Source organism: Pollicipes pollicipes, unplaced genomic scaffold (genome assembly GCF_011947565.3).
Source record: "Pollicipes pollicipes isolate AB1234 unplaced genomic scaffold, Ppol_2.1 Scaffold_1600;HRSCAF=1878_pilon_pilon_pilon, whole genome shotgun sequence".
Classification (NCBI taxonomy): Eukaryota; Metazoa; Arthropoda; class Thecostraca; order Pollicipedomorpha; family Pollicipedidae; genus Pollicipes; species Pollicipes pollicipes.
The window spans coordinates 23,282,926-23,305,102 of NW_023595962.1; the positions used below are offsets into that span (position 1 = coordinate 23,282,926).

The 22,177-nt window shown below is 55.6% G+C and overlaps 1 protein-coding gene across 1 annotated transcript; it reads right to left on the minus strand.

The window, feature by feature from the left end:
• Positions 1–502: 502 nt before the first annotated feature.
• On the minus strand, positions 503–20,208 carry LOC119114764 (uncharacterized). The gene is made up of 7 exons (XM_037238799.1): positions 20,190–20,208; positions 17,790–17,955; positions 8,564–8,695; positions 3,202–3,338; positions 1,728–1,885; positions 1,125–1,249; positions 503–653 (listed from the first exon to the last, which is right to left on the minus strand). Exons 1-7 carry the CDS (start codon positions 20,206–20,208, stop codon positions 503–505), a joined length of 888 nt encoding a protein of 295 aa, XP_037094694.1.
• Between the last annotated feature and the right edge of the window lie 1,969 nt (positions 20,209–22,177).

Genomic DNA, 22,177 nt, shown 5'->3' on the forward strand with positions numbered 1-22,177 from the left:
CTCTGCAGGCGACAACGAAGCAATCATTATGTCGAGTGCCCCCGACTGACTGCTCTTTACTCTATTTTCCTGTACAGCGACGCAGTGGTTCTGTTCGGGCAGATTTCTGTCCGCTCGGGTTAAATCGGTTTTAAGCCCTTGACATACCCGGGTGTCAGAAGTGCGCGCTCTCTTCCGAGGGTCGATTCCTCCAGCGACCCGCCGCTCCCGTACACGTGGTCGAATGCCACCGCCGGCTCAGCGGTCCGGGCAGTGAGCTCTCACGTGATTTTTTTTTAGTACATCAGCAGCACCCGCACCCGTCCTGGCGCTCTCCACAGCCTCCACTCAGGCAGAGCAACAACACGTGCTGTCACCGCTGACCTGGGCGGAGTTCGCCGCGCCGGCCGACTCCGGCGAACTCTGCCCAGCGCCGGCGCCGAGCCGCTGCCGGCCGGCTCCGGAGGATGCCGTCCGTCGCCGGCGGCGCCACTGTCGACCGCGCGCCGCTGTCGGCCGGCCCTCACAGGTACTCCTCGGCGATGTTTGCCGTTAAGAGCTCGTGGCCGCCTTCCGAGAGCCGGCGCAGCAGAGTGCGCGCAGCGCTGGCGGACGCCGCGTCGGTCGGTCGCGCCTCGCCCGCTTCGTCCTCCTCCAGCAGGTCTTCCAGCGTCCTGGCCGGCAGGTGGCGCCAGCCAGGCGGCAGCGTGCGCCTGAGGGCGGACAGCTGCTCCAGCCGCAGCGGAGACACCTCACCACCCTCGCTCGGCTCCGCCACTGTGACGCCACCCGTGCCGGCAGATCTGTCGTCAGCAGCGCCGTCAGCCTGCTCGGCCAGCCGCGCCGTTCCATTGCTGCGCTTCAGCGGCGAGTTCGCGGCGCCGCCGCCTGGTGGCGCCACGAGCGAACCGTTGGTGCGCACGTTGGCTCGGCGCCGCGGTGCAGCCGCCAGCGAAGGGTCAGCCGTCGTCTCTGGCTCGCGGCGACAAGCCGGCCGCGGCGGCACGCTCGGTGCCGGCAGCAGCGGCAACGAGCGGGCCCGCTGCGACAGCAAGTACTGCACGCTGGCCGTGAACACGTCGTCGGCGTCGGCGTCGGCCTGCTGCGGACCGGCGCCGCCGCCGCCGCCGCCGCCGCCTCGGGGCTGCATGCGCTGCGGCACTGGCGGTGGAGTCTGCCTTCTCGGCTGCGGCTCCGGCCTCGGCTCCGGTGTCGACCGCCGCTCCAGCCGCTGCTCCACAGCGGAGGCCGCCGCCAGACCATTTATACTCTGTGGGACGCACGGGGTGTCAAACGCGCTGAGCTCAGATGATGACGTGCGGAACGTAACGCTCACAGGCTAAGGTGGTCGCTAAGTATCTTTCAGCACATTGACGACCTTTGTTTGTGGCTCGACATATGATCTCGGGCCTGAGCTTTCTCTTTTGCCTGCTTGCAATCACCTGTCCTTTCACGTCCCCTTTCTTCGTGTCAATTTATCCTGTCTCTTTATGCCTCTCATTCATTGTATTTTCTACTGTTCTCTCTCCCTTTCTCCCCCCCTCCCTCCCTCCCTCTCTCCTCTGATCTCACTCCCTCACTCTCCCGCCTTCTCTCCCTTGCTCTCTTCTCTTCCCTGCCTCCCTGCCCACGTCCCACTCTCTCCCCCTCCCTCTCTCTCCCCTCTCTCTCCCCTCCCAATCTCCCTTGCTCTCTTCTCCCACTCTCCCTAGCTCTCTCCTCCCTCTGCCCGGGTGGGCGGCTCTCACCGGCGCACTCTCGGTGTCCAGCAGGGAGTCGAGACTGCGCTGGTGCGCCAGCTCCGCGGACCGCGGTCGGCCCAGGTCGCGGGAGCGAGGGCGCCGACACGGCAGGAACTGGCCCGTCTCCGGGTCACGCTCCATCGACTCACACGGGCACACCAGACCTGTCGACAGGCGCCGAGGTGGGGGCTCAGTCGTAGCATGAGGACCAGAGCAGCCACCACAGCAGCCACCACAGCCGAGCATAGGGACGGGGCTCAGCCGCAGCATGGGGACCAGAGCAGCCACCACAGCAACAGCATGGGGACCGGAGCAGCCACCACAGCCGCAGCATAGGGACGGGGCTCAGCCGCAGCATGGGGACCAGAGCAGCCACCACAGCAACAGCATGGGGACCGGAACAGCCACCACAGCCGCAGCATAGGGACGGGGCTCAGCCGCAGCATGGGGAACGGAGCAGCCACCACAGCCGCAGCATGGGGACGGGGGCTCAGCCACAGCATGGGGACCGGAGCAGCCACCACAGCCGAGCATGGGGACGGGGCTCAGCCACAGCATGGGGAACGGAGCAGCCACCACAGCCGCAGCATAGGGACGGGGGTTCAGCCACAGCATGGAGACCGGAGCAGCCACCACAGCCGCAGCATAGGGACAGGGGCTCAGCCGCAGCATGGGGAACGGAGCAGCTACCACAGCAGCCACCACAGCCGCAGCATAGGGACGGGGGCTCAGCCACAGCATGGGGACCGGAGCAGCCACCACAGCCGCAGCATAGGGACGGGGCTCAGCCGCAGCATGAGGACCAGAGCAGCCACCACAGCCGAGCATGGGGACGGGGCTCAGCCGCAGCATGAGGACCGGAGCAGCCACCACAGCCGAGCATGGGGACGGGGCTCAGCCGCAGCATGGGGACCGGAACAGCCACCACAGCCGAGCATGGGGACGGGGCTCAGCCGCAGCATGGGCACCAGAGCAGCCACCACAGCAGCAGCATAGGGACGGGTGCTCAGCCGCAGCATGGGGACCGAAGCAGCCACCACAGCCGAGCATGGGGACGGGGGCTCAGCCGCAGCATGGGGAACGGGGCAGCCATCACAGCAGCAGCATGGGGACGGGGGCTCAGCCGCAGCATGGGGACCACAGCAGGCACCACAGCAGCAGCATGGGGACGTGGGCTCAGCCGCAGCATGGAGCAGTTACCACAGCAGCCACCACAGCCAAAACTCTGCAAAGGGACTGAACTCGGAGCAGAGGGTGCCGTGAGGGGATGAACGCCACCGGTGAGCAGGGTCCAGCTCCGTCTGGCGCGACCACATCTGAGAGCGGGAGCCGGACTAGAGAACACAGACCGGAGCGAGCGTCGCCCCGTGCGCGGAAAAATACGCCAGGCGCGGGATCCGAACCCGGGACCTTCGTCTGCCGATCGCCCGGCGCGGCCAGCTGCGGCGCGCCGTCCGCCGTCCGCTGCCGGCGGCCGTACCGTTCATGGCGACGTAGACTCGGCTGTTGCCGGTGGCCTGCAGGGTCTGCAGCGCGCCCATGGCGAGGCCCAGGTTGAAGTCGGCGTCGCTGTCCTTCATACTCTCTGGCGTGAAGGCGCCAGTGAAGACCACCAGGCTGGGGGTCGCACCGGCAGATCAGGGCACATCGCAGGCGGTTACAGCCCAGACGAGAGGTCAGGTCGGAGGTCAGGTCACATCGCAGGCAGTCACAGACCAGGGGAGAGGCCGGGTCGCATCACAGGTGGTCACAGCCCAGAGGAGAGGTCAGGTCAGAGGTCAGGTGGTCACATCGCGGGCAGTCACAAAGCAGAGGGAAGGTCAGGTCGTATCACAGGCGGTCACAGCCCAGAGGAGAGGTCAGGTCAGAGGTCAGGTCACATCGCAGGCGATCACAGACCAAGGGAGAGGCCAGGTCACATCACAGGCGGTTGCAAATCAGGGAAGAGGTCAGGTTACATCGCAGACGGTCAAGGAGAGGTCAGGTCACATTGCAGGTGGTCACAGGTCAGAGGAGGGGTTAGGTCACATCGCAGGCGGTCACAGGTCAGAGGAGAGGTCAGGTCACATCGCGGATGGTCAAGAAGAGGTCGGGTCACATCGCAGGCGGTCACAGGTCAGAGGAGAGGTCAGGTCACATTGCAGGCGGTCACAGGCCAGAGGAGAGGTCAGGTCACATCTCAGGCGGCCCCAGCCTAGAGGAGTGCCTCGTGATTTCAACTGATTGCTCGACTTGGACTTCATATTTACCACGCCAGGAATTCCTGGCATGTACTCCGCTCAAAGTTTGAAGTCGCTGGCCACGGATTCGGCTTCACGTGCTAAAACACGAAGGCGTTGTGTGAAATAGCTATTGATTGGGGGTGCCCACTTCAAACGCGGCGGAAAAAATGATGAACAGCGATGCGCTCTCGTTACTTCTTTCCTTTCAGTGCAATGGCAACGAAATCGACGAAACACAACAATTTAGAGATCACGCATTCAGCCCAAAACTCAGGCATTTTGGTTGAAAAATGTCTTTGAACAAGTTTGCTTCCATATAAGCGAACACTCACTGCAAGAATACGCAGATGACATCATTGTGCAGAGAACCTATTCGGCTCTCACTTCATATTTGTCTTATTGTTATGTCCAAGCAGCCTGATCGTCCAGGTCAGATGAAATGCCAACTTTCGCAGACTTTCCGAATTGGCGTCCCCATATATAAGCTTTCGTTCAAATACTACTCAGAAGCCGACCTGAACACCGGTGGTGCACTTTTCACCTTTTGGCTCAGACCTCGATTTCTCACCATCCATGAGGTGATGTTACGATGTTACACTATCCATCGTTCATGTTATGGTGATGTGGGCAAGGAGTTAGACCTAGCGTGTTATCGCTTGACTGTTTGTGTTTGGCTGACTGGTTTTTTTTTTTACTGACTGACGTTTTTGTTTTGGTCCGTCGATTCCATGCAGTCCGCGACTAGCTAGCACTGCAGCATGCACAGTCCATGAGACAAGGCGTTTACAGTGATGTTCTTGCGTCTTGTCCTGACTGCATTTCCCTCCCCTGGGGCTATCCAACCTGCCTGACGTGCTAAAAGGTCGTTCAAAACAGCGATGGTTAAGGTTGAAATAACATTGTACCAGCCAGGAAAAAATAAATAGTCTTTGTACCGAGCGGCTTCCTTTTGTTGGTTCACTAGTGCACGTCCTGGGGTTGAGTCTGGCAACAGACTTGTTAATACATCAAAGGGGTCTCCTGTTCCAGAAAATCGATCTCCATACATAAAGAGTGCCTCCTCATGCAGAGCAGGAGCCCCGTAGTTCACAACGGGAGTCTCTTAGTTCACAACGGGACCCCCTAGGTCATCATGGGGACCTAACGGCGGTTCCTAATGGTGGCGTCCTAGGCCAGCACCGGGCCTCGTTAACACAAAACTTAGCCTCCTTATCTAGAGCTTATTCACAACCTAACCTAACCTAACCCGACCTAACTTATTCACAAAGGCGGGCGTGGCTTCAGAAAATGGGTTCCAGCGCAGAAAGCCGTTGCAAATCCTGAACTCGATTTGGATCTTCTAGCTCAGTTATGAGGTCTCCTTGATCTGGATTTTGGTAATGTGCGTGAGCGTGAGCTTCTGCTTGGGCAAAAGGGACCTCACAATTTTTTGTCGGTGTATGTGTGTGTGTGGGGGGGGGGGGATAAATACTCTCTGATCGGCCATGAGTATGATAACTACAAGCAACGTGTGATACCCCTAAAACGTGAATATGACAAAGGGGATGGGGCTCAAATCCACGATTTCATGAATGAACTACTCCTGTTTTGCTTTCTCTGCGTTGTCACGTTAAACACTGCAGAGAAAGATCATCAAGGCAAAGGGAAGAAGCAACTTGGAGTCTGACCGGTATTCTAAGCTCGTTTATATCTTAGGTCTGACTGGCAAAACGCCAATTGGGATAGACGCAGCCTAGCCTATCATAGCCTATATAGCATAGCCTATACGCCTCTGATATCCTGTATAGCAGCATATCAGAGGCGTAGTTTCACAAAAAGAGTTGGGGAGAGGCTGAATAATGCAAAATGACACAACCCATTTCCAAACATGTCAACAAACAGTGACCCATTTTCTTCCCAAATTTGGAGGGGGGGGGGGAGGGGAGGCTGAAACCCAAGTTGGAGGGGAAGAGGGTTAAAGTCACCCAACAGAATAGGAAACTGCACTCCTGCTAGCCGTATTCACAGGCCGAGCTTGTGCGCCAACATTTGAGCAATCCATATCATGTGAAGTGAATGCGGCTGACTGTGAGAGACCTCGTGCCCACTGACGTCATCGTCGGAAGTCCCGCGCTCACGGAATGGGAGGGGATGGGGAGCCTCACACAACTGTGAGTGATACCTGTAGATGGCCGATCATGCCGCACCGAGCAGGCGCGGCAGGCGGGCTGCCACAACGGCAGGCGGAACAGATGCCACACCCGACACGTAACACTGGCGGCCAGTGGGCTCACGGCCCAGTAACACCGGCGGCCCGTGGGCTCACGGCCCAGTTACACCGGCAGCGCGTGTGCCACACCGTCCAGTGCTGTGCCGCCGACCTAGTGAGTGCACCCAGAGTGTGCCAAAGCGCACCAGCAGGGTTGTGGAGTGTGACTGCTGTAACGTCAGAATTTCACGGAAGCACCGCAGTCTCGGACACACATCCTTTTCGCCGCGATAAACAGAGCTCTCACAGGTGTATGTGCATTCGTAACAGCTCTCAGCTGCTAGTTGTTAAGACATTTATGCCTGAGGATGCCCTGCAGACTCGTTATTAAGACGTTTATGTTCGAGGATGCCCTGCAGACTCGTTATTAAGACATTTATGCTTGAGGATGCCCTGCAGACTCGTTATTAAGACGTTTATATCCGAGGATGCCCTGCAGACTCGTTATTCAGACGTTTCTGCCCGATGATGCCCTGCAGACACGTTATTAAGACTTTTACGTCCATGGATGCTCTGCATACTCGTCATTGAGACGTTTATGCCCGGGGATGCCCTGCAGACTCGTTATTGGTCCTGGGAGGCGCTTCTCGCAACCGTGACATAAGTCCTCCTTGCAACTCAGCACATAAAGCATCCCTGCAGCTTTGGGAGTCTTCCAAAGAGGAGGCTTCAGGAGTCTTTTTTGGACGCGTTATGGCTTTCTATTCTCCCGCACTTCGGAATCCCTTGGGCGGCCTGGGTATTGACTGTATACGATCGCTGGGACCCTCCCGCACTTCGGAATCCCCTGGGCGGCCTGGGTATTGACTGTATACGATCGCTGGGACCCTCCCGCACTTCGGAATCCCCTGGGCGGCCTGGGTATTGACTGTATACGATTGCTGGGACCCTCCCGCACTTCGGAATCCCCTGGGCGGCCTGGGTGTTGACTGTTTACGATCGCTGGGACCCTCCCGCACTTCGGAATCCCCTGGGCGGCCTGGGTATTGACTGTTTACGATCGCTGGGACCCTCCCGCACTTCGGAATCCCTTGGGCGGCCTGGGTGTTGACTGTTTACGATCGCTGGGACCCTCCCGCACTTCGGAATCCCCTGGGCGGCCTGGGTATTGACTGTTTACGATCGCTGGGACCCTCCCGCACTTCGGAATCCCTTGGGCGGCCTGGGTATTGACTGTTTACGATCGCTGGGACCCTCCCGCACTTCGGAATCCCCTGGGCGGCCTGGGTATTGACTGTTTGCGATCGCTGGGACCCTCCCGCACTTCGGAATCCCCTTGGGCGGCCTGGGTATTGACTGTTTGCGATCGCTGGGACCCTCCCGCACTTCGGAATCCCCTTGGCGGCCCGGGTATTGACTGTTTGCGATCGCTGGGACCCTCCCGCACTTCGGAATCCCCTTGGCGGCCCGGGTATTGACTGTTTGCGATCGCTGGGACCCTCCCGCACTTCGGAATCCCTTGGGCGGCCTGGGTATTGACTGTTTGCGATCGCTGGGACCCTCCCGCACTTCGGAACCCCCTGGGCGGCCTGGGTATTGACTGTTTACGATCGCTGGGACCCGTTGCTCTGGCATCGCGAACAGTGACTCAAACGGACCAGAGCGCCTCGTCAGGCCCATGTGACTTTTAAACCCTGTCAATCCTCCCCAGATACCACAGGGGCATATTCAAACATCAATGAGTTGTATCAGGCTCTCTGTCTTCTTCGGCATGTAAGCAGGCATGGGTCCAAATCCGTCGGGCCCGAACCCCAACTGCCCCTCTCCCCTGGTCCAATAGGTGAACATGCCTTCAATACCTGTTGCATATGGTATCGCAGACCCGGATCGCTAGGCCGAGATTCACGCTGCCGTCCGTCACCCGGGTGTGAAATGTCTTAACTACGGTGTCCGATCTGGCCCTCTTCTCACCGAAGAACTGAGTGATAGTTGCGCCGCGGGGACAAAGGGGAGGGGGGGGGGGGGGCGATATCGGGTCATGGAGTGGTACGCTGATTGGGATGGTAGCTGTGGTAGAAGATTGGGAAACATGCTTTTGCGGAAAATATGGGAAAGAGACAACATATTTTACAGCTACGATTACGCTCAACTCGAAGCAACTGGAGGGTAATATGTCTTCCAAGCCGCTCATAATGGTTACATCCTGGCTAAGCCTCCTTGCATTGTACGTGTGCAAAATTATACTGATTTTACCCAAGCGTACCAAAACGGATCACGCTTGTGAGAGAGCTTCCGTGATTTTGGTCCTGAAACCAGCGAGAGGGTATCATAATTATGCTTATTTCAGTGAAGCTCCGTGTTGGTGCCGCCACACCTACCACAATTACACTTGTCTTCCAGGATCACACGATGCCTGGATTCGGGACACTCACCGACTGTTGGAGCCTATTTGGCTCTGGAGCTGCTCCTGCAGCCACTGCGCCGTCTGTAGGAGAGTGTCGGTCCCATGAGTTACCAGTATTCGCCGCTGTGGCGCTGCCGTCGCTCTCTCCAGAAGTTTAAGTCTGTAACAGACGGCACCAAGTTACGAAGAGCGGCAGCATCCTCCAGACCTCAGGAAAGGGAGGGATTAACGCTTTTGGCCAAGGAGCGTATGAAATGCTTTGCCAAAACCCATAGACGTGTTCAAATTCCAGTACGTCAAAATTTGTGGTGGGTAACAGGATACCCAGCATTGCCCCAGCAGACAGGCAGCCCCTCACGGATCGCAGAGTAAATTTCTAACGGGCTGCGGTCCGAACACGCGCATCGCCGGAAGCGCCAAAGGTCGCGCGCAAGTGGCATGTAGTTCTCAAATTGCGGTGCTTGCGCGCATGCCTGGGCGCACTACATGACCGCATCTTTTAACGATTTGGCAACTACATGTGAGTTTCGCATCGACTTCACAACTGCACTTCACATGTTTGGATGCCATTTCAGAGTGGGTTAGAGGAAGCACAGAGCCGTGACGTAGCTGAAGGAACCTGAGTGTCCGGGTTTGAATAAAGGCCAAGAGGCACATTTAAGACAGCAGGCACATTCAGAAAATAACTTCTCACATTTGTTTGGTTTTCCAAGAAGTGTTTTGAACCCAATTGAAAATGCTCATAAATGTGACTGCGGAAGCTCTGAAAACTGTGCAACTTATGAATATGCCTCACATGATGCAAACAAAGCTCCTAAACAATATGCCTAGAAACACATGCAAGCTACATTTAAACTAGTTTCGACAATCAAGGGCAGCTTGTATGCTTCTTTGCACTAAGCACAGTTTGATATCAGTTTTGGTTCCAGTATTAAGCAAAAGCACACCAACACCTCAGAAAACAACATTCATGACATGGTGCATAATATCCACACTTAAAGCCATTTCAGGTCATGCTATGCCGGTTGGTTTGTTAGAGTATTTTTAAGGGTGTTAGTGTTCATCATCTATGACGTCAAATCATCTGCAAGTTTTTCTACGCACGTGACCCCAACATTTACCTTCCTTTCTCTTGCTCACCCCGCGACTTCCGGAGTCTTGGACTTGCTTAACGGAACCGAGCTGAACTTTAACTTCTACCTAAGCTCTTAGTCAGAAGTGGTAATCAAAATAATGTTTATCCCCGATTTGTGTGACAAAAGTGCTGAAACTAACACAGCTGGTGATGCGGTGTTCTATTTTATTCATTAACCCAAGAGCGCTGCACTTACTATCAGCTGGAGCTGGTAAAATCTTAAATGGGAAAATTTTGGTGCCAGGCTGACATCGTTTCAAAACTCCTGTGCGAACATGGCTCCTGACGTCTCTAAGGTCTCGTCCAACATTTCACTCACAATCCCATGACGGCTCTGAGAATGGTTTAATACGAAACGACATCGACTTTGGGTTTCATGTTTCTGTTCCATTACTGTCCACGATATTTGGGGAATATCATTTGCGTGAGACTTCATATCTCGAAATATAATTATGTAGCAATTAAGACACCACCAAAGCTTCTTTTTACCCCGTGATATCTATCAAGAGACAATGCTATGATTTACTCATGCATATAACCATTAACGATATAATCAAATGTCCTTTCCCCCCTTTTCGATGCCCGCTTTTTTAACCAAAGAGCATCAATGGGCGTTAACTATTTTGTAATCCTGGGGCATACTTTTTCTTTTAAGTTCATCAGCTCCCAGCAGCAAAGTGGGTGTACATTTGGGCAGCATACAGCAAGACATGGGCATGAATCAAAGCAACATATGCACAGCTGTGGAAATATTAAGTAAAATGGGACCAATGTGAATTGCTCATCAACCCAAAGAACTGCACCATCGACTTGCCGCTCCTTGGTAGAGGAGGAGCCAGTGACGTCGCACATTCGACGCGGATAGAGACAGGGCAAGTACCAAAACTGGAGGATATGTGGTACCTAGACGTAGATTCAAGTTCCTCACCTTGTGAGGTCATTCCGATTCGACCCGTCTCCAATCCTCCTCCAACCAAAGATATCCCGCACCTGATACCCCCCTTCTGGTATTCCCCACCTGATATCCCCCACCTGATATCACCCAAGATCCCAGAAGTCGAGCATAGTGTTGATAGGTTACTCCCAAGCTCTATTCGGAGTGCACATCAGTTTTGTGCTTTGCAAAATCCCACCCAACCATAAGGAGCCAAATCAGAAGCCCGCTGCATCATTATGAATGATAAATATAATAGTGTTATCACAGACGGTGTCGGCCCGGAGCCGAGCTCAGCTGGCGATGGTGAGCGTTCCCTGGATGTTGTCTGAACCGATAGCGAATGCCGCCCTCGGCCCCACTCACATATAGCCGGCCACGCTCCTTAACTTTACACGCCTGATGACGGTAGACCCCGAAATATCGCTTTTTAGCCAATAGGTCCCAAAATACATAATCACCTCCGTCAGTTTGATAGTCATGTTTTCCTGTGCTGTTATGCTGTGAGCCATCTCAAACATTGAGGTAGCGATAGGTTACGTTGCTAGTATATTGTAAAGAAAAAGGTTGGCTTTTTGCTTGGATTCGGTCGAATTCGGTTGGATGAAAAAGTTAGATTTTAGGTAATACATTCTAAAAATAACTCAGTCCTCTTGAAATGCAACAAGTCCGCTTGAGTGGACGGATATGCGCCGGCAACAATGCGGCTAGATATATTACAGGTCACGCGGTTCACACAGCCGACACGCCTGTCTCTTCTGCATACAGAATTATCGAAGTTCTTGTAGACCGTCAATTCAATCGGATGATATTGGAGGGATGCAAAATGATCGACATAACACAAGTCGCTCCAGCCACGAAAAGACGGCGCGGTCCGGTCCACCACCTTACAAAGTCATCACTGGGCTACTGGGATACCTTCGCTGCGTAACTCGAGTACCTTCACTGGGTGACTAAGGCGCCTTCGTTGGGTGACTGGGGCACCTTCACTGGGTGACTGAGGCATCCTCGTTGGGTGATTGGGGTACCTTAGCTGGAGGCAGCCGTGCCGGGGATCGGTGTCGGATGCTCCACATAACGAGCGGGGCTGGTGTCGTGGCCGGTCACCAGACGAGCGGGGCTGGTGTGGCCGGCCACCAGATGAGTGGAACTGGTGTCGTGGCCGGCCACCAGACGAGTGAGACTGGTGCCATGGCCGGTCACCAGATGAACGGCCGTCGAGTCAGCCGGCCCAGGAGCATGAGCTGCGTTGGTCCGTCTCGGTCAGGAGATCGTGATCGCTGGATCGCAGGAGATCGGAGACCTATGCGCATCTGAGTCCGCCAGTCATCTGTGACAGCTCGGTTCCATCATCGCACGCAGTCGCACGTCCTCGCTCCCGCTTGCAAAGGGTGCAAAATGGCGAAACTAGCAAACAAGAGACTGACTGCCGGAAGAGGTCTCCCGATGCGGGAGATACGCACACTCGGTGGACCACCGAGCGTAGCTCCGAGCAGACAGCCAGCCCAGTGCGCCGCGGCGCGCGTCTGTCAAGACGCCGACCGGCGCCGCCGCCTGCCCGACTCCCACCACTCGACCCTGGTGCGAGCACCCGCCCGTGAGTGCGTGCGTGGCCCCGCCGCGCCGTTGCACAAGGAGCTGGAGCTGGCTGCGGTCCGGGATCGCTCCCCGCACCTGGCCGCGCCGAGCGTGGCTCAGAGCCGGTACTGCGCAACACGCACCCGCCGGGCAGCTGACCCGGCTCCGGAGCGCACCGGCAGGCCGCCGCGCCTGTTGCGTTATCGCGGCTCGCAGCGCAGCGCAGCTATCGGCTGCCACCGACCGCTGCACTTCGCAACGGACAAGGCTCCCGGACCTCTGGTACACCCCGCGGGCTTCCGGGCACAGCCGCTCTGACAACCGGTCACCAGGCCGCTGAGGGGCTCAGGTCAGGTGGTAGGCGTCAGTCACAGGTCAGGGCTCAGGTCAGGTGGTAGGCGTCAGTCACTGGTCAGGACTCAGGTCAGGTGGTAGGCGTCAGTCACAGGCCAGGGGCCGGGTCAAGTGTCAGGCGTCAGCCACAGGTCAGGGGTCGGGTCAGGTGTCAGGCGCTAGCCACAGGTCGGGGGTCGGGTCAGGTGGCAGGCGTCAGCCACAGGTCAGGGGTCGGGTCAGGTGGTAGGCGTCAGTCACAGGTCAGGGGTCAGGTCAGGTGGTAGGCGTCAGTCACAGGTCAGGGGTCAGGTCAGGTGTCAGGCGTCAGTCACAGGTCAGGGGTCAGGTCAAGTGGCAGGCCGGGCGGCAGAAGTTCGTCACAGTGGGCATGAAGCGCTGACTTGAGCTGGTAAGATCCCTGTCTGCTCGAAAAGCAAGGCAAAAGTCCAGTCGCGTTTCCATGCATCGGGCTGGAGCGATTCAGTGGTCACTGGGTCCTGGCACGAATTGGCATCGAATGACATTTGACCTTGAATGGTATTTCCGATCGAATGGGATTGAGGACACCAGAGAAAGGTGGTCTTATTCTACAGTTTCTTATTCTAAAGGCCATAAACATGCACAAGTGAAAAATATAAGAGAAAAATCAGGTGGCTGCAGCTCCTTCTTTCAAATGGTCACTCCTGTTAAGCCGTTAGCCACCAATGGAAAAGAAGAGCCATAAGTGGAGCCTGCTTGCTTTGACGCAATCAGGAAGCGCACAGGTCTCGTTCTCCTGCGCATCGTTCGTAGAAATGTTCTCCTCGCGAAACCGGCTCTGGTCGGGGTATGGCGCTGGCCGCCGGACAACTATTTCTGGGTAGGAGAAGCTTTTATGACGCTGCTTTTGAACGATGTTGACACACGCATTCTAAAAATAGCAGCCGTGCTTGAAAGGAGATCTAGCAGCGCGCTGCCTTCCCAACACACATACATGCTGCTTTTCAGGAGGATTGTGTGATAAGTTCGCTGTTTCTTCCAATTTCACGCTGAGCATGCCCCTGGTGCACCGCCTACTGCTGAGCGCGCTTCCGCGCTGTGTATCAGCGACACAGGAGCGGCCGGCGGCAGGAGGGGCAGAGCAGGCATGGTATACCAGCGTAGAGGTCGGCTGACACAGTGCTGCCGTGTCCGGTGTGCAAGGTGACAGACACGGAGCACCGGGCGCACTCACTTCGGCGGGTTCTTGCTTGAAGCCGTGCTGGTGGACTTAAATAAGTGAAAACCTTCTGCACCGTACTTCAACGTCACAGCAGCATTACTTTGCCTCCTCGATTTTTTCCCAAATCTTGGGATAAGAGCCTTCAAACCACACGCCACGTCGCCTGGCAAAACTATCCTTGGCAAAAGCGGCGCAAAAGGTGAAACAAAAAGGGCCTCTTGGATTTATTTATAATCCTAGTGCTATTATTTTACAACGTGCCGGCTATACATTCCAGGTCAGAATGTAGCGCAGAGCATTAGCTCCAACCGTAACGAATGAACCGTGCTCACATCGGATTTCAGTCTTGTCAAACGTCCTCTCTGCAGCTACAAAGTGCACTTCACCATTTGCCCCTAAAAGTCAAGTCCGCTCTTGTGCTCTCATTAGCAGGAACGGCGCAGCAGGGGAGGGAGCGGAGATGCTCAGCTGATGCTCATTGCCCCCTGCCGGCGGGCAACGGGGAGCAAGAGTGTCAATACCCCTCAGATAAATAAATGGAAGAGGCCCCTTCTCCCAACCTAAGGACACTGCAACCACTCGGAAGTTACTAAAAAGCCCTTTTTGTGGCTCGAGAGGCATCGTTTTAAGTAAGGAGGCTCTGGTGCGGACTAGGAGGCACACTCTATATTCACCAGGCCCCATGCCTGGGACAGGAGATCCATTTTATGATCACATGGCCGTAGTTTTAAATCAGGTGCCCTGTTTTGCGATACCAAAGCTATTTGGCTTCATATGGAAGGCTTTTCTGGGATCGGAAGCATCCTGTGCTAGATAAGAAAGCCCCTCTTTGCATCGGGAGGCGACCCTATTTTATGTCACCGAGATCCTCTGCTGGATAATTAGAAGGCCCCCATGCCGTTTGATAATTGTTGATATTGATTTACTTTGATATGTACATGTAGCAATTCAGTAAAGGAGCACGTGCCCTCGGCACTCCTCCCTATCAAGTACGACATCGTCCCGGGGCCCCTCTGTGAATGGGCTGCATTCTGGCCCGGGGGCCTTCTGGAAATCCTGCCCCCCCCCCCTTAACCCAAAATCAGTGGTGCCGTCCCTGTTCATCAGTCGCTGCTCACACAGGGCGTGTGAAGTATTTCCAGACACGTTACAATGTCTGGGGAAATGTGTCTCCATGATTGGGATCACGGAAGATTCTAAAATCGATGGTTGTCACATGTGCTGCTTAGACCCAAAACCTACGTTTTCATTTCAAATTTGGATTAAAACAACGTGAGCCTTGGTATTCCTCGCAGGTGTTTCAGGGTAAAGGTCTGCTGGGGATTGATAAACCCACGGGGGCAGCTTCGGAATGGGCAGCGAGCTGGTCGGCGTACGTATTTTGAGAAAACTACGCGCATGGGTAAAGGCAATGGAAAGACGTGTATCATATGTCGGGTAGATACGTCAAGGAATTTTGCGTAGTGCTAGTGTATGCACTTATCTTGGTCTCAAGTAGCTCCATGCACACTTGTCTTACGATCACGAACGCAAAAACGAGGTTAGGTTATAAGCCTTCCCGGTCTCCTGATGTTCCTGGTGCAAAAAGATGGGCGATAGGCGGGTGGAACTAATTCAGGCTGAATAGCGGAAGAGCATGGGCACAGTCACATGAATGGCGTGTAGATTGGATAAAGGCAATCTTACCCGTGAATACCTGTGTTTCGGGGCATTGCACGTTCTAAAGTATATCCCGCAATAAGCCACCGGGAAAACATGTGACAAACACCACCTTCGAGCAACAAGACCACCTTAAACGCAGGGCTTTGAAGCCTTTGCTGAATGTAAGCTGAATGCCGTTGGTTAATTCCAGCTGAGAATGTTTTGCAACCAATGTGTAGGTCTGTGTCACTGCTGGATTGCACGGCATTCACGGACTTAGAATCTGAAGCATGCAGTATGGCAGGGTTGGTAACCACCACCAGCTTTCTCTGCGATATGTTCCGGCTCTTCCACGCGTCTGGCTGGCCTGTTGTATGCGACCCACTCTTCTGGGGTAGGGGCCAACTTGATGCAAAGAGCCTGAGACATCAGCGTTGCACAGCGTTACAAGATTGCAACTCTGTGACCTGATTTTACATGACACAGGTGTTTCACATGGTTTCAAACATCCGCAAACGGGCGTCATATTGTGCCGAATGTCATTTACCACGCATATGCAACGTGGGGGGTCATCACAGGGCAGCCAGAGAAAATAGTTGACCTTCTAAGCAAAAAGGACCTTGATCTGTCGGAAGCGGTATCTATGCAAGTCGGACTGTACCGAGCTGAAAGAGTGCCAAAGATTTCCACTCAGACTCGTCCGACTAACGCAGCTCACATATCTGCATTGCACCAATAGCAACAAAAGGTGGGCGTGACCCGAACGGCCCAGCTCAAGGTCATAAAATGACCCGAAAACCAGGCAAGGATGGGTCTCAGATGGTAATCAGTGCCTTGGTCGCTTCCTCGTCGCTTCAGTTTGTTCAATATAGCAGCTAGTGCTATCGCATGACACGCAATCCAATGAAAACTTCTTCAGTGGTAATGTTTCCGTGACTTGAAAAGCCTCATGTTTGAATTGACCCCGAGGCCTCCAACTTTTCAGAATCGGCAGACGGAAAAAAACGCTGGTACTTACCCTGATATAACGCCATTTTGTTGAGGCTAAGAAGTGAGCCTGGCGAGAACATGCCGTGTTGTTTTCAATTTGGACAGGTTATCGTTATTTGAGTGACCTAGAAGGGCGCCTGTTGACCTGGAACCTATAATCCAGATGCACGTATATCTAAGCAGCGAGCAACGCGCTGGTTTCGATTCCGATGCTCTGCCTGCCGCAGTGCAACATTTCATAATGGGCTCGCCAGTCCTCACTCCTTTCTTCGGGGGGGGGGGGGGGGGGGGGGGAGGGTGTAAACATGGCTCCGTCAGGCGTGGGTTAAGTCAGCCCAGACGCCGCTTCGGGCAGAAGCTAGCAGCAAACAGTGATGCCTCAACGACCAGCGACGATGCAGATACGCCAATAATTTCACCGGGTAGCAGATGTGCCACCCTACGACGGAGCTGTGTATCGCTTTGACCGCTTCGAGCGAATTACCCTCGGCATCTGGTCATTGCTACTATTCGATGCTAGTGGAAGTCAGGTCTCGGCAAAACTTGCTAGCAAACCTTTTCCTCGTCCGGCGGGAAAAGACGGCTGTCAAATGGTTTCCGATGTGTCGCCTGTGTGGGGCCCTTCCAGGTACGGATCTCTTAAGCCTGTCTTCTCCTGCATCTCCTGTATGAAGCCCCTCTCCAGGTACGGATCTCTTCAGCCTGTCTTCTCCTGCATCTCCTGTATGAAGCCCCTCTCCAGGTACGGATCTCTTCAGCCTGTCTTCTCCTGCATCTCCTGTATGAAGCCCCTCTCCAGGTACGGATCTCTCCAGCCTGTCTTCTCCTGCATCTCCTGTATGAAGCCCCTCTCCAGGTACGGATCTCTTCAGCCTGTCTTCTCCTGCATCTCCTGTATGAAGCCCCTCTCCAGGTATGGATCTCTCCAGCCTGTCTTCTCCTGTATCTCCTGTATGAAGCCCCTCTCCAGGTACGGATCCCTCCAGCCTGTCTCCTCCTGTATCTCCTGTATGAAGCCCCTCTCCAGGTATGGATCTCTCCAGCCTGTCTCCTCCTGCATCGCCTGTATGAAGCCCCTCTCCTGGTACGGATCTCTCCAGCCTGTCTTCTCCTGTATCTCCTGTATGAAGCCCCTCTCCAGGCACGGATCTTTCCAGCCTGTCTTCTCCTGTATCTCCTGTATGAAGCCCCTCTCCAGGTACGGATCTTTCCAGCCTGTCTTCTCCTGTATCTCCTGTATGAAGCCCCTCTCCAGGTACGGATCTCTCCAGCCTGTCTTCTCCTGTATCGCCTACTTGGGCCCTTCCCAGGTGTGGGTCTCTCCAGCCTGTCTGCTCCTGTATCACCAGTGTGATGCAGGAGAATACAGGCCCCCAGACATAGGACTCTGCAGGACCTCCCGCGGACTGGGTATCCGGCCGCGGCTGCAGCCGCCTCACCTGTGCTTCTCGGTGATCTCGAGGCTGTCCTTTCTGCAGATGGTCTCGTGTACCACCAGAGCGCTCTTGCCCGGCCGGAGACGGGCCAGCACGCGTCGCGAAGCCGGCGTGTTGATCTCGAACGCGTATCCGCTCCGCGTGCGGGGGTAACTCTTGTCGATGGTACCTGACGGAAGCGGTGGGTGTCACTGCAGGTCACACAGCTCACCGGCCGGTGTCAGTACAGGTCATACAGCTCACCGACCAGTGTCAGTACAGGTCACACAGCTCACCGGCCGGTGTCAGTACAGGTCACACAGCTCACCGGCCGGTGTCACTGCAGGCCACACAGCTCACCGGCCGGTGTCACTTGCACGGCTCAGCGGTCGACCAAGCAGTTTGAAAGCAGCACGCTGTCGCCACCGACAAGCACGCTAATGCGGGTGCGGCAGTGCAAATGTGCACACAATGCATCATGTAAACACGTGATATCAGGGTTTATGACGACAGACAAGTCGCAGACATTGTATTTTTTCGACGTTGAGACAAGCAAGGCGACAGTTCGTCTGCTTGAAGTACCGCCAGTGTTTCCCGAGGCGCGTTTCTTTCAACAGTGATGACTCCGCCACCGCCTGGTCAAAAAGACGTCGATTAACAGCACGAGGTTGGCCACCTCAGTATTGGGTGAGATGAAACCGCTGGGTTAGTGTCAGGAGTGTAGCTCGCTATTCATTTTTGAGGGGAGGTGTCCATTCACAAGTTTGAGAAGGGAATGAGTCGAATCTGCACATAAACCTGGCTTTGTCCATTTAATGGATGGCTTTGGCGATCGTTTCCATGCTCAGACACTAGGTCAAGCCTCCCAACCCAGCCTGGCAGCAGCCAGTCGCCAGCCCCCCCCCCCCAAGGAATGTTGCGAAACTACGCACCTACGTTGCATTCATTCAGACCGGTGGATTTAGCTGGCCGTACGGGGTTTATCAATGTACTAACCACGTGGCGTAACGGAATACCAATCTGTTGAGTCCATGCATAAACGGCACTGCGCAGCAAGAGTTGTTCTCGAAATCAGCACCTCGAGTTTGGTGGCTGTGGGATAGCGACTGCAGAGCTGCACCAGATGAAATCCGCATCAACACCTTGCTAATTACATGTCAGCTCCCAAGGTAGTTTACTGGAAATCGAGCCCGAAACCGATGTCTTGGCTTTGTTCCAAACGCGCGAATCCAAATTTCGAAACGAAATGGTGAACCCAAACCTTCAGTCGGACCCGTTCAGGAATTGGATGTTGGTCAGCTACCTGTGCTCGATTGGAAACAAGTGGATCAAAATTTTCCGCATAATGCGAACATTTTGAACAAGATCGCCAGGCTCCATAGCGGAAAAAATAGCGGCTGTGGGTACGGGCGGGTTTGGGTGCTAACTCTACCTAGGGTCTAGCAGAGCTAGAACGCCTGAGGAAACAAGCGTAACGATGGCTTGTCTCTCATTTGTTTGTACGTCTAGATGCTGAGGCTACATTTCGCTTAAGTTGGGAAGTGTGCGGCAATATAGTCAGGGTAGATAGGACCGGCCGGCGATCTCTTGCTCGAACCCGTGGTGCCATTTGTCCTCGAATGTAAAACTTGTGTGCCAGCTGAAGTCTGTCACGCCGGAAAGGTGCCGCGAAGTGATATCTGTGCTCTTTTACCTTTCCGCAAAAACCATATCCTTGTTTAATACCTAGTTCTCGAAATTTACTTTGCTAAGTAGTTCCACCCCAGAATGAAGCTCACTGATGCAACTTTTCAGACTCATTTGAGACGTATTTAACGTCTCTGAATGTTAACAGACATGATTGCGATGTCTGTGGCTATAGCTTGGTTTTGTGCCGTAGATGTCCCTCAACAGCACAATAGGTCAGCGGACATAACCTTGCAGCAAAACTTTCCTTTCCAGCATGCATTCGTGTCTGCCTGAACTACTTTTCTTTATGCAACATACACATAATTTTATCAACGCTTGTAATACATTATGCAGGTGCTCCACGCATTCCGTAACAAAGTTTGTGCAACAACATTAACAAGTTTGACAATGCCGTGACAAATACCCCCGCAATGTCCGCGTCCCAGCAAACATTGCTGGCCGCGGGCAGGCTCTCGCGTGTCATGAGCCCGCACAGCCCTGTCCTCCCCTGCCCCCGTCCCTGACCCTCGCGCGGGCTGTGCCCGGCTTCCGGTCAGCTACAGGTAGTCGGTTTGGTACTCGTGCTCGCCCTCTTCGACCGTCTTGTAGATGATGACCGGCTGAATGATATGTGTCTCCTGACCGTGCGCCGCCAGCTTGTCGAAAGCGTACAGCGGCTTGGCGCCCGCACCATCCGTGTCCTCATCTCCCGCGCCGTTCGAGTCCTCGTCCTCCTCGGGCTCGGCATACACTGACTCTTCCGCGTGAGCGCCATCCTCCCCGTCCCCAGACTCGTCCTCGTCTTCCTCGCTGCCATTGTACAGCAGGCCCTGGCCGAACTTGAATGGGTTGAGGGATGAGTCGGCTAGCCCCAGCGAGCCCAGGAGGCCACCGGATTCCACTTTGTCTGCGTCGTCCTTCACCGGGTCCGTCGTCGCCTTCGTGCCGGTCGCTCCGGCCCCCAGCCCTGCCGTGGTGCCCGTGAGGCCGGCCCACTTGAGCAGGCTAGCCAGCCCGAACTTGAACAGGAAGAAGCGCGCCTGGCGACGACTGCCCGGGCGGGCCGCCGTCCTCAGCGCGTCCCCGACCGGGGCCGGCGGCGCGCCGACCGGGCCCGGCTTCTCGACCGGCCAGCCGGCGCACATGGCCACCGCCTGCCGGCACCGAGGTCGCACGGGTCAGGTCACGGGTCAGCTCACTCGGCCGGTTGGGATCAATGGTCTCGAGAAAGGCGACGTTCAGATGATCCACCGTAAAATGAAGAGTAGAGTCCAAAGATGAAGCGACTTTTGGGCATAGATGTCCAGAGGAAACGTTGTTTTACAAAACCAGAAACTAGCCGAGCCCTCGGAGATATCAACGAGCGTGTAAGCGTCGAGCCCGGATCAAGACTCTGCGAACCGCAGCGGTGAGCCGAGCGCTGCCGCAGGCCGGCGCGGCGAGCGCCCTGGCCCGCTCCTCCAGAGGAGGCAGACGCACAGCTGACCAGCATCTTACATCTGACATCACCATGGTCATCTGACCACCTTACCGTGGCCGCCACCATCAGCGTGAGCGAGCTGCTGCGCATGTTTCGAGCGCTGTTCTGGCACACAACACCGGCTGATGGCCGATCAGTGACTGCGCTCCCCCAGGCGCGCGTCTGATATAGGCGGCCCTTCCTGTTCCGGCGGCTCCCGCCCCGCGCGGCACACCTCCGGTTCCAAAAGAGAGCCGCCCTGCCCACGCCGGGCCGCTTTCGATTCGGCCGGCGAATCCGGCGCGGCCGGGTCGGATCTGGCGCGGCAGGGTCGAAAGTGGTTGAGCCGGCTGTCTGCGGGCGGACCGGCACGCGTCGCTGACGGCCGGCCGACGGTGGCGGCTAGCGTGCATACCGGCTGAGAGCGCCACCCGCCGCGCCGACGCGCCCGGTGTGGCGGCCAGCGGCGGAGCGTCCGTGGGGAGCGGACGCTCTGGTGGCGCGCGCACCAGCACGCCACCGCACCGGGCGGCCGTAGAGACGTGGGACAGTCGCCAGACACGCAGGCGAGATCAGCTTCGAGTCCGGCTTGGCCTGGCCCCTCCCCCCCAATCACCCACCCAGCTCCGCCGCAGACGGCGCGCGGCCTGGATCCAGCACCGGCGCAGACGGCGCGCGGCCTCGGCGATGGCCGTCGGCTACATCAGCTTGGCAAACTGTGATGCTGGTGACCGGTGAACATGTTCACCGCCACAGACACGTGTCTTAAGAGCCTCAGCATATGTTGGCAGTACAAAACCAAGACAGCAGGTGCATACCAGCAAGCCGACGGGATCACAAGTGATGTTGCGCAAATTGACAGGTTGTTTGTGGGGGCATTCCAAGGATCAACATGTCAACACATCACTTTTGCTAGAAGTCATGTTTTTCTACACGGAAGCGTATTGCACGGGGTGGAGAAAGGTCATAGCGAATAAAAGGTAATCACGGTCATAACTCATGGCAGGCGACTCTAACATAAATGCGATTAATTCAGTTTTGAGTCGGCGTTTCGTGCGTGTTTGGCCGAAGAAGAAACAGAGGAGCTCCGATGTTTTGAGAAAAAAAAAACAACATTTCGCTTCGCCCGCATCAACATCATAACGTCTGAACATCTGCACAAAATGTATCACCAAAGAATCATTCCCTGCCAAGCATGGCTCTGCGATCAAAACGAATGCACGTAACGAAAGTTCGCCAAGGTCCAAAGTGGCTGCTGCTTATCCGGAACACGGATAAGCATCTC